This window comes from Bubalus bubalis, chromosome 6 (genome assembly GCF_019923935.1).
Source record: "Bubalus bubalis isolate 160015118507 breed Murrah chromosome 6, NDDB_SH_1, whole genome shotgun sequence".
Taxonomy (NCBI): domain Eukaryota; kingdom Metazoa; phylum Chordata; class Mammalia; order Artiodactyla; family Bovidae; genus Bubalus; species Bubalus bubalis.
The window spans coordinates 54,864,780-54,876,904 of record NC_059162.1 but is presented as its reverse complement, the minus strand read 5'-3'; the positions used below and the strand labels follow the sequence as shown (position 1 = coordinate 54,876,904).

The 12,125-nt window shown below is 36.7% G+C and overlaps 1 protein-coding gene across 2 annotated transcripts in view; it reads left to right on the top strand.

Annotated features, from left to right (window-relative positions):
- The window catches only part of PKN2 (protein kinase N2), a 133,233-nt gene that overhangs the window by 89,810 nt on the left and 31,298 nt on the right, over positions 1–12,125 (top strand). The window contains exons 7-8 of one of the 2 annotated variants that reach the window (XM_025288336.3): positions 4,785–4,922; positions 5,930–6,039. In XM_025288336.3, coding sequence (XP_025144121.2) covers positions 4,785–4,922; positions 5,930–6,039 — 248 coding nt within the window. Of the gene's footprint in view, positions 1–4,784; positions 4,971–5,929; positions 6,040–12,125 lie in introns of both variants that reach the window. The other variant, XM_025288335.3, reaches the window with a different exon arrangement.

Genomic DNA, 12,125 nt, shown 5'->3' with positions numbered 1-12,125 from the left:
TCCAAAATTTCAAGACTAGTTTCAAGTTTTTATAAAAGATTTCCTCAGAATTAAAAAAAAAAGTTACTCAATTGTACCAAGTTGAAATATTGAATTAGTAAAATTGACATAAAATAATTTTTCCAGAAAGTAAGATAAATTAAAAAATATTTACCTATTCTAATGGAATTCATAGCTATTGCTTATGAACATTTACTTCTTGGCTTTGTCTGTTTTTAAAATTTCATATTATGAGTTATAAAAGTAAAAAATTTAATTTTAAGCTATTTCTTATATGGTTCTATGCAGATGCAATTGTGTCACCTCATAAAAGAAAGAAACTTCTATATACTTAATAAAGATCTTAAATGTCTCCAGGTTTTTTCCTAAATGAAAGCAGGTGTTGAACATTGTCATCTCCTAATACATTGAGATTACTAAAATATTTAATTATTTACCAGGATTTGAAGTAGTAACCAGATGTTTTCAGTTTTCCCAGGATGACTTTTACATCCAAACATTTACAGTGGAAATGAACTAAGTTTACCACCTTAACAATAACAAAAAAAAGCAAATAAAACACACAGACACAAGTTGTTTCTTTTGAACCAGAATTGAAATGATATTCATTAAACTTACAATGAGCCTTCATGCTTTACGGTGAGATAAGGTTTCCATAGCCAAACCAAAAATAAGTTTGAACTTTTCCCTCATGCTTAGCCATCTTTATTGGGACATATTTGAAGTAATACACAAATTTTTCTGGTTTTAAATATAGTTTTACAATTTTTAGTAAATAAATATACCTGAGCTACCATTATCAATATCCAGTCTATAGAACAGTTTTATTGCATATATTTGAATTACATAATTTGAGAAGTTTTGTTATATATTTAAAGTTATGAAACCATCACCACAATCAAGTTAATTATATACATCATCTCCAAAAGTATCCTCATGTGCCTCTGTGAAACCCCTCCTTGCTCTTTTCATGCTTTTTTCCCCATACCTGGCCCCAGGCAAATCACTGGCCTGTTTCTGTCACTAGATACTAGTTTGCATTTTGTAGAATTCTGTATTAATTGAATCATACAGTGTATACTTTCGGAGGGGAAATCTGGCCATTTTCACTCTGAATAATTCAGAAGAATTGCATGTATCAGTAGCTCCTTTCTGTTTATTGCTGGTAGTATTTAATTGTGTGACTATACCATAACTTTTTTACCCATTCACCTCTAGTTGATAGTTGGGTTGTTTCCATTCTGCACTTCTTTCAAATATAACCGCTAATAACATCCTTGTATAATTTTTGTGTAAACGTGCATTTCACTTCACTTGGATAATACCTAGGAATGGTGTAGCTGGATCACATGGTAGTCTTCTGATAATGGGTTCTTTATCCACTTTTATATTTGAAAAAGCTTCATTTTTGAAACATATTTTCAGTAGATTTAGAATTCTAGGTTCATGGTTTGTTTCCTGAGTACTTTAAAGATATTACTTCTCTGTCTTGCTCTCATTGTTTCTAATGAGACATCTGCTGCCGTCCTGATCTTTGTACGTACTTGTCTTTTTTTCTCTGGTGGCTTTTAAAACTTTCTTTTTATCATTTGTTTTGAGAAATTTAATTATGTTATGCTTTGGTGTAATTTACTTATTTTTCTTTTGCTCAGTGTTTATTGAACTTCTTGGAAAGTTTCAAGCACATTATAGTTTTAACCATATTTGGAAAATTTTTAGTCATTATTTTTTCAAATGTATCTTCTGTTCTCTGTCCTCTCTACTTTTCATGAAGGTCTTTCAGTACTCATGTATTAGGACACTAGAAGTTAAACTCACAGCTCACATATGTGTTGTTTTGGGAGTTTTAATTTGTTTTTTGTCCTCCAAGTCTTTCCTTTCTATCTTCTATTTTTGATCATTTATATTGCTCTAGCTTCAAGTTCACTAGCCTTTTCTTTTGTGATGTGAATGTGCCACCAATCCCATCCAGTTTTTTTTTGTTAATCTCAGACAGTGTAGTTTTCATCTCTAGAATTTTTTTTGTTTTTTTTTTTTAATTTCTTTGATGTCTCTCTTCAACATTTTAAACAGAATATAGATAACTGTGTGAATGTCTGCTAATCATAATATTTATATCAGTTTTATTTTTTAAATGGGTCCTACTTTTCTGTTTATTTGCTTTCCTGGTATGATAGGCAGAATATTAAGAATGACTTCCAGAATCCCTCCCATGTGAATATGATGGAGCATCAGTCACTTCTGTGATGTGGCAAAGGAGAGTTTTACATATGTGATTAAGGTTACTACTCATTTGAGTTAATGTAAAGGACAGTTATCTGGATCAGCTTAATACAGTCACATGAGCCCCTCAAAAAGCAGAAGAATTTCCCTGGCCAATTATTATTATTAAAGCTGCTGAGTTGTGTCTGATTCTTTGTGACCCCATGGACTATATAGTCCATGGAATTCTCCAGGCCAGAATACTGGAGTAGGTAGCCTTTCACTTCTCCAGAGAATCTTCTAAATGCAGGGATTGAACCCAGGTCTCCTGCATTGTGGGCAGATTCTTTATCAGCTGAGCTACAAGGGAAGCCCAAGAATAGTGGAATGGGTAGCCTATCCCTTCTCCAGTGGACCTTCCCCACCCAGGAATTGAACCAGGGTCTCTTGCATTGCAGGCGGATTCTTTACCAACTGAGCTATGAGGGAAGCCCTCCCTGGCCAATGGAAGAAGGGAAAGTCAGAGAGAGATGAATCATAAAAAGGATTTTATGTGCCCTTGCTGGCTTAGAGATGGGGTCATATGACAAGGGATGCAGGTCACCTCTAGAACTTGAAAATAGCCCCTGGCTGTCAGTAGCAAGGAAATAGGATCCCTATTCTTATGGCTTCAGGAAACTAGATTCTACCAATAACCTGAATGAGTTTAGAAGCAGGTTCTTCAGATCTTCCGGATTAAGAGCCCAGCCTGGCAGACACAATGATTTCAGCCTTATAAAATCTTTAGCAAAGAATGCAGACCCTCCCACTCAAACTCTGGCCTACAGAACTATTGGGTAATAAATGGGTGTTGTTTTAAGCCACTGTGTTTGTGATAATTGGTAATACAGTAATAGAAAACAAATACACCTGGTAATCTCTGAGTGAATGCCAGACATTTTGAATTTTAGCTTGTGAGGTGCTGGGTATTTTTGTATTCCTACAAATATTACATATATTTTTGAGCTTTATTGCAGGTCACAATTAAATTACTTGGAAACAGTTTGATCTTTTGGGTAATGCTTTTTTTAATTTTTATTTTTTTGAATTATTTTTGGCAGTGCTGGGTCTTCGTTGCTGTACACAGGCCTTCTCTAGTCATGGCAAGCAGGAGCTACTCTTTGTTGTGGTGCCTAGGCTTCTGTTTATGTGGCTTTGCTTGTTACAGAGCACAGGTTCTAGAGCCCACAGACTTCAGTAGTTGTGGCTCGAGGACTTAGTTACCCTGCGGCATGCAGAATCTTCCCAGGCCAGTGATTAAACTCATGTCCCTTGCATTGGCAGGTGGACTCTTAACCACTGGACCACCAGGGAAGTCCCTGGGTAATATGGGACTACAGCATTGTTTAGTCTAAGGATTATTCTCTGTTCCTGAATCAAAGCTGAATACTTAGTCTGAGGAAGCTTCTGTACGTCTCAGGAATTCTGTCTCTGGATAGCTGTATTTTTTCCTTTATGCTGGCTGTGAGGTCTAGCTCTCGCAGTGCAATCTCTCTCGTTTCTGTCTCCTTAACTCAAGTAGTCCACTTGGCTCCACCTGAGTCCCCCCTTTCTGTACTGATGTCCACTAGCCTTTAACACTTTTTTTGTACTCTTTTTTTTTTTTTTTTTTTTTAAGTTGTTTGAGTTGAGAGTAAATACAGACTTTCTTTACTTTGCTGACAGTCCTTTGGTTACTTTTAAATAATTAAAAACTTTAAATAAAATTAAGTTTTAATTATTTAAGTTTAATGGGACAGCTTTTCCCAGAAAATACTCTTCCTAAAGTGCTTACTATATGCGCTATCTAAAATTTTAATATTGAAGAACCATTTTAAAATTTTAGTACACTAACTCTAGCCCAAATGATGACAAAGCCATATCTCCAGATAGCTAAGCTCAGAGGTCCTCAGTTTCATTTGAACACCTTTCATATGTATTTGCCTAAGGAAACTACAATTATTTTATGCTTGGATAATTATAGCCCATTATTACTTGACTAACTAAACTATTAAAGTGAAAAGATAACGTTATTTTACATCTCAAATAGAACAGAAATCCATCTATTCAACCCCTCCAAAAAAACCTATAGTCATTTTCTATGTTAACTGTGCAATTATTAAAAACAACTGTTATTCACATAGTCAGATTTCCTTGTTTCTAATTTCTGTATGTCTGTTTTAATAGGCATATTATTTAGCTTTATATTTCCCCTCCCACTTGTTTTATCCATGTAATTCTGTAATTCTTCCATGTAATTACAGAAGTGACTATTCATATACACTAGAAGATGATGTAACTAGTTTTGTTCTGTGCCCTGTAGGCAGCTTTTGGGAAGTGCTTTTCTTTCTATAAATTTTTTTTATAGTTGTCTTAAGTGAGAGTTTTTAATAAGTTTTCTAAATAAAGCAAGAAAGAAGATAGTTACCTCAAAGAACCTCTGAGAGAAGAGATTTTGTTATTTTAGCAAACATTTCCCCCCCTATTTCTTAATAGTTAACAAAGACATAATTTTATGTGTGGAGAATTAATGTTTTCTTACTTGATACTTATATATGCTATAGGTACTTTGGAAGTTCGTCTTATGGGCTGTCAAGATATCCTAGAGAATGTCCCCGGACGGTCGAAAGCAGCATCAGTTGCGCTACCTGGTTGGAGTCCAAGTGAGACCAGATCATCCTTCATGAGCAGAACAAGTAAAAGTAAAAGCGGAAGTAGTCGAAATCTCCTAAAAACTGATGACTTATCCAGTTCAGTAATCAGATTTTTTTTTTAACAATCAAATAACAAAGTCCAATACAGAGGGCTGAGCGGTGGGGACAGAAGACTGAGAAGAGTGAAAATTGGACAACAAACTTTAAAATTATGATTTCCATAATTTAAAATATCAAAAGCTGTAATGACAGGAAAATTTTAAAGGCTACAAAATTTACCATACTGAAAATGTTGGAAAACTGAATGACATTTAGCATTAATTTCTTTGGAATAATGAAATACTGAACACCACTCTTTATGACAAACTTTTTGTGTCACATCTTGATTCTTTAAATGGAATAATGACACTTCTAAAGTAATGAAGAAATTTTGATAAATAACCATGTTAAATTAGGATTATAGCCTAGTGTCCAAGAAGTAAACTGAAATGGGGGAGTGGGTAAAGAATAAAATACAAGAGGTTTATGAAGTACTTTGGAGATACTCTGAAGTAGTCATAATCTATGATGTATAACTGGTGGGAAAGGCATGTAACAATTCAGCCTAGTACAGTATATCTGCTTTCCTGTATATGGAGAGAGACTTGAGGAAAAATGTAAAAATAAAAATCATTTAAGGTAACAACCTTAATAAATAGCAAATGTAGAGGGAGAAAAACTGGGTGATTGATAATAATATATAAAAATACACCCACACATACATGTGTGGCAAACGACTACTGGCCACCTGTAAGTCCTTTCAGTAATTTCCTGATGTAAACGAAATAGCAATTACTATTTATGTTTTTATAAAACACAAAAGATAACTTGGAAGGGTCTAGTAGAAGTGTGTGTGTGTGTTTATATACAGCTAGCTGTTTAAGATTTAAAAGCTTCAGTAGTGAGTAAGAAAAACTTATTTCAAAGTACCATAAGACTTTTGTTGACATAAAACAGTGTTATTTCTATTTTAAAGGTTTTAAAATACTTAATCAAATTTTAAATTGTAATTACAGATGATGTCTGTGCAGTTTTGAAGCTGGACAATACTGTGGTTGGTCAAACTAGCTGGAAACCCATTTCCAATCAGTCGTGGGACCAGAAGTTTACACTGGAACTAGACAGGGTAAGATGAGAAACTTTTTACCCGAATTTTCATTATATTTATAATTCATTTTACATGCATATTTTATGTTTTAGAAGAGTTTGATAAATTTTATTCTTAACAGAATCTAAGAAGAACCTAGGTATTTTTGACATTTCTCATCTGATGAGGTATATATAAATCTACCTTATCAGATTGCTGCAGGAGCTTTCATTAGTGCAGTGATTTGAAAATATATACTTTGTGCTAACCTGAAAGATCGACAACCAGGTGAGATCTAATATTGAACTATTTTTTGAATTTTAATAATGTGCTCTCTAACCACTAAGGAGATTTTTCTGACTCACCACTTGTGGGTTATATTATCAAAGCTGGATTTGAAGTGAACTGTTGTGCTCAGGCATTCCTCCATTTATCTCAGTGGAGTTCATGGATACTGTGAGTAGCTAGAATGTAATCTGTAATATGCTGCAGAACCCAGCAGAAGTAAACTTGGTCCAGAGTAGAGTTAAATCCATGGTGATAATTTTACTTACATTCTGATTTATCCATTGGTGTGTGGGAAGAAAATATTAAAATTTAATCATAATTCTATCTAAAAGATAAGAAAGATGTTTTTATCATTTAGTATTCAGGTTAATGGTACATATGTCTTTAAAAAATTACGTATATTAGTGAAAGCAGATTTATAGTGCTTAATGATGATATGAGGTAGCACTTACTACTCTGGCCTCTACTTTTAAAATATTTTTTCTGGTTTATTTCTTTTCTATCTCAGAGGCAGCATCTTAATCAGGCCCTCACCATTGCTTTTCTTGGTTCAAATACTGTGTCACCCACTTAAATGTATTTGGACAAATGCTTAACTTTTTGTGTATATCATTTTCCTTATCTATAATACTATCCACCTCACTGAAGGGCTTTCCTGGTGGCTCAGCAGTCAGAGAATCTGCCTGTAGTGCAAGAGACGATTTCCCTGGACAGGCAAATGGTAACCCAGTCCAGTATTTTTGCCTGAGAAAGCCCATGGACAGAGGAGCCTGGCAGGCTACAGTCCATGGGGTTGCAAGGGTGGGTTATGACTTAGTGACTAAACTACCACCACTAAAGAGCTTTTGATAGGGAAATTGACATCTGATTTAGATGATCAGATGTAAATAATACAAATATTGTTGTTGTTGTTCAGTCGCTAAATAGTGTCCGACTTTGCAATTTCATGGGCTGCAGCATGCTGGGTTTCTTTGTCCTTCCCTTTCTCCCGGAGTTTGTTCAAACTCATATCCATTGAGTCAATGATGTCAGCCAACCATGTCATCCTCTGTCACTCCTTTCTCCTCTTGTCCTCAATCTTTCCCAGTATCAGGGTCTTTTCTGATGCTCTGAAAGAGCTCTGGAAAAGAGCTCTTTTCCAGAGTCAGCTCTTTGCATCAGGTGGCCAAAGTATTGGAGCTTCAGCTTCAGCATCAGTCCTTCCAATGAATATTCAGGACTGATTTCCTTTAGGATTGAGTGGTTTGATCTCCTTGTAGTCCAAGGGACTCTCAAGAGTCTTCTCTAGCACCACAGTTAAATGCATCAGTTTTTTGGCACTCAGCCTTCTTTATGGTCCAACTTTCACATCTGCATGACTACTGGTAAAACCGTATCTTTGACTATGTGGAGCTTTGTTGGCAAAGTGGTGTCTCTTCTTTTTAATACGCCATCTATGTTTGTCATAGCTTTTCTTCCAAGGAGCAAGTGTCTTTTAATTTCATGGCTTACAGTCACCATCTGCAGTGATTTTGGAGCTCAAGAAAATAAAGTCTGTCACTATTTCCATTGTTTCCCCATCTGTTTGCCCTAAGTGATGGGATCAGAGGCCATGATCTTCGTTTTTTAAATGTTGAGTTTTAAGCCAGCATTTTCACTCTCCTTTTTCACCTTTATCAAGAGGCTGTTTAGTTCTTCTTCGCTTTTTGCCATTAAGGTGGTGTCATCTTCATATCTGAGATTGTTGGTGTGTCTCCCGGCAATCTTGATTCCAGCTTGTGATTCATCCAGCCCAGGATTTCACATGATGTTCCTTGCATGTAAGTTAAATAAGCAGGGGCTTCCCTGGTGGCTCAGACTGTAAAGAATCAACCTTCAGTGAGGGAGACCTGGGTTCAGTCCCTGGATTGGGAAGATCCTCTGGAGGAGGGCACGGCAACACACTCCAGTATTTTTTGGAGCTTCCCTGGTAGCTCAGTTGGTAAAGAATCTGCCTGCAGTGTAGGAGAACTGGGTTCAATCCCTCGGTCAGGAAGATCTTCTGGAAAAGGAAATAGCAAACCACTCCAGTATTCTTGCCCATGGACCAAGGAACCTGGCAGGGTGACAATATACAACTTTGATGTACTCCTTTCCCAATACAAATATAGAAGCTAATAAAAAAGTTACTAGCCCATAATGGGAAAGAGTTTATAAAGGAAGAAAAAAAAAGCTCTAACAATCAAATCTTAAGCAGTATTCCTAGCATAGGAAAAGAAGGAAGATTTGCCAAGGAGAAGTAGAAAACTGGGTAGAATCAGATCATAACCTTATGAAAGCTTATCCAGTATCTAGTGAAGAGTTGCTAGGATGTTGAGATGATGAAATTCCTGTTACAGATGAAACACTTCAAAGCAAATGGGATTTAAAATCAATTATAGATTTAACTAAGATTTGGTAACTGTCTTTAAAGTGAAAAGGAGGGGCTTCCCTTGTGACTCAGTGGTAAAGAATCCACCTGCCAATGCAGGAGACATAGGTTCAATCCCTGATCTGGGAAGATCCCACATGCCTCAGAGCAACTAAGCCCCTGCACCACAACTGTTCAGCCTGTGTTCTGGGAGCCACAACTACTGAGCCCATGTGTTACAACTACTGAAAGCCTGTGTGCCCTAGAGCCCATGCCTGCAACAAGAAGAAGCCACAACAATGAGAATCCAATGCACTGCAACTGGAGAGTAGCCCCCACTTGCTCCAACTATTAGGTTCATACAAAAGTAATTGCAGTTTCAGACCATGAATTTTAAATCATTATGATTAGGCTCAAGCCCATTTTTAGCTATCAAAATAGGAACCATTGCAATCAATACATTTTGCCAATGAGAAATAAGATTGTTTATTCTTGTACCATAAAAATCATGCTTCAGGATTCAATAAACTTTTTGAAAGCATTTTCTGCCTCCTGCTGGTTGTGTGTTTTCCCTGCATAAAGTTGTTGAGATGCTTGAAGAAATGGTAGTTGGTTGGTGAGAGGTCAGATGAATATAGTGGATGAGGCAAAACTTCATAGCCAATTTATTCAACTTTTGAAGCGTTGGTTATGCGATTACGCAGTCAGGCATTGCTGTGGAGAATTGGGCCCTTTTTGTTGACCAATGCTGGCGGCAGGCATTGCAGTTTTGGTACATCTCATCGATTTGCTGAGCATACTTCTCAGATGTAATGGTTTCTCTGGGATTCCAAAAGCTGTAGTGCCTCAAACTGGAAGCAGACCACCAGAAACCATGACCTTTTTTTGGTGCCAGTTTGGCTTTTGAAAGTGTCTTGGAGCTTCTTCTCAGTCCGTCTGCTGAGCTGGTCATTGCTGGTTGTCATACAATCCACTTTTTGTCGAATGTCACAATCTAACTGAGAAATGGTTTGTTGTTCTTGTGTACAGTAAGAGAACTTGTGTACAGTAAGAGAAGACATGCTTAAAACAACAGTTTTTTTTTGATTTGCAGTCAGCTCATGAGGCACCCACTTACAGAGCTTTTTCACCTTTCTGATTTGCTTCAAATGCCAAATGACTATAGGATGGTTGACGTTGAGTTCTTCGACAACTTCTCACATAGTCGTGAGGGGATTGGCTTTGATGATTGCTCTCAGTTGGTCGTTGTCAACCTCTAATTGCCAGCCACTATGCTCTCCTCTCCTTTGCAAAACTTGAACCACCACTGTACTGTCTGTTTATTAGCAATTCCTGGCCAAATGCATTGTTGATGTTCTGTGTTATCTCTGCTGCTTTATGAACTCAAATAAAAAAGTCATTCAAATAAAAAATGTCACTTGAATTTGCTTTTTGTCTATCATCATTTCTATAGTCTAAATATAAAATAAACCTCAATTATTAAGTCATCAGCAAAAAACATAAAGTAAGAAATTCACATTAAAGTGATGTATAGTGTTGTTGTTCAGTCACTAAGTTGTGTCCAACTCTTTGTGACCCCATGGACTGCATCACACCAGGCTTCCCTGTCCTTCACCATCTCTTACAGTTTGCTCAAACTCATGTCCATTGAGTCTGTGATGCCATCCAACCATCTCATCATCTGTCGTCCCCTTCTCCTCCTGCCTTCAATCTTTCCCAACATCCAGGTCTTTTCCAATGAATCAGTTCTTCACATCAGGTGGCCAAAGTATTGTAGCTTCAGATTCAGCATCAGTCCTTCCAATGAATATTCAGGGTTGATTTCCTTTAGGACTGACTGGTTTGGTGTCCTTGCTGTCCGAGGGACTATCAAGAGTCTTCCCCTACACCACAGGTTGAAGGCATCAGTTCTTTGATGCTCAGCTTTCTTTATGATCCAACTCTTAACATCTGTACGTGACTACTGGAAAAACCATAGCTCTGACTATATGGACCTATAGGCAAAGTAATGTCTCTGTTTTTTAATCTTTGTCTAGGTTTGTGATTGCTTTTTTTCCAAGGAGCAAGTGTCTTTTAATTTCATGGCTGCATGAAATCTATACATCATGAAATTAAGAGCAGGAGTCACCACATTTATTTAAGAATGTATTCCAGTATCAAATGGCAAAGTTCAACAATGCGAAACCGCAATTACTTTTGCACCAACCTAAACAGAAAAGCCTATGCAGCAACGAAAACCCAGCACAGCCGAAAATAAATAAAATTATTGTTATTATTATTATTATTTTTAAATTATAAGGAGGAACACATAAAACAAAAATTAAAGTAGGGATAGCAGTGAGATTTCCATTTGTGTGTATTGACTAAATGGATTGGTAGTAACTTCCTCAAGCTCACTGTTAAGGTTTATTGGATGAGTTGTTGTTTATGCTGATCAAGTAGCAGTGTTTGCCAAGTGCTTTAAAAGGGGCAAGTGGTAGGTTGTAGTACATGTTCTGTTCATCCTTGAACATCCTTGACTATATGCTTTGTGAGTGTGGAAGATAAAGCAAAATCAATGATGATAGATTTTATTTTAGTACCAAGAATAGTACTGTTAAAAAATAAATTGCTACAGTAAGTTCTCTCTCAGTGAGGTTTTTTAACTTCTCATTTTATATCAGAGTGTAGTTGATTAACAATGTTTTATTAGTTTCAGTTCAGTCACTCAGTCATGTCCGACTCTTTGTGACCCCATGAACCACAGCACACCAGTCCTCCCTGTCCAACACCAACTCCCGCAGTTCACCCAAACCTAACTCAAATCCTTTGAGTCGCTGATGCCATCCAACCATCTCATCCTCTGTTGTTCCCTTCTCCTCCTGCCCTCAGTCTTTCCCAGCATCAGGGTCTTTTCAAATGAGTCAGCTCCTCGCATCAGGTGACCAAAGTATTGGAGTTTCAGCTTCAGCATTAGTTTTTCCAATGAATCTTCAGGGCTGTTTTCCTTTAGGATTGACTGATTTGATTTCCTTCCAGAGTGATTATATATTAATAAATTTCAGAGCTGATAGTGGACCATGAATGTCCTTCAGAATGCTCTTTCTTCCTTGATAATTTGTATGAGATAGAAAGTTAACAGTGGCAAAAATGAAGAAACAGCAGAAGATGATGAAAACCTGGTAAAGAGTGAATAATTTACTATTACCCAACCTACACACTTAGAAAACTACAAAGTTTGATAACTGTTGTTTGGTAATGTTTTACTTGCACTGTAATCTTCATCTGAAATTGTTTTTCTTCTTCATGATATGAGACTTTCTTCCCACTTTGGAGTAATTCTCTCTTGAAACTTTGAAGACACTGCATAGCTAAGTAAAGCTATTCATCCCTTAGGCCAGTTTGACCTTCTGAGTTCCTAATGTGCATGTTACCTATCCCTGACTGGATTAGAAGCTCCTCTTTGGGGAAGGCCACATTACTAAGCATG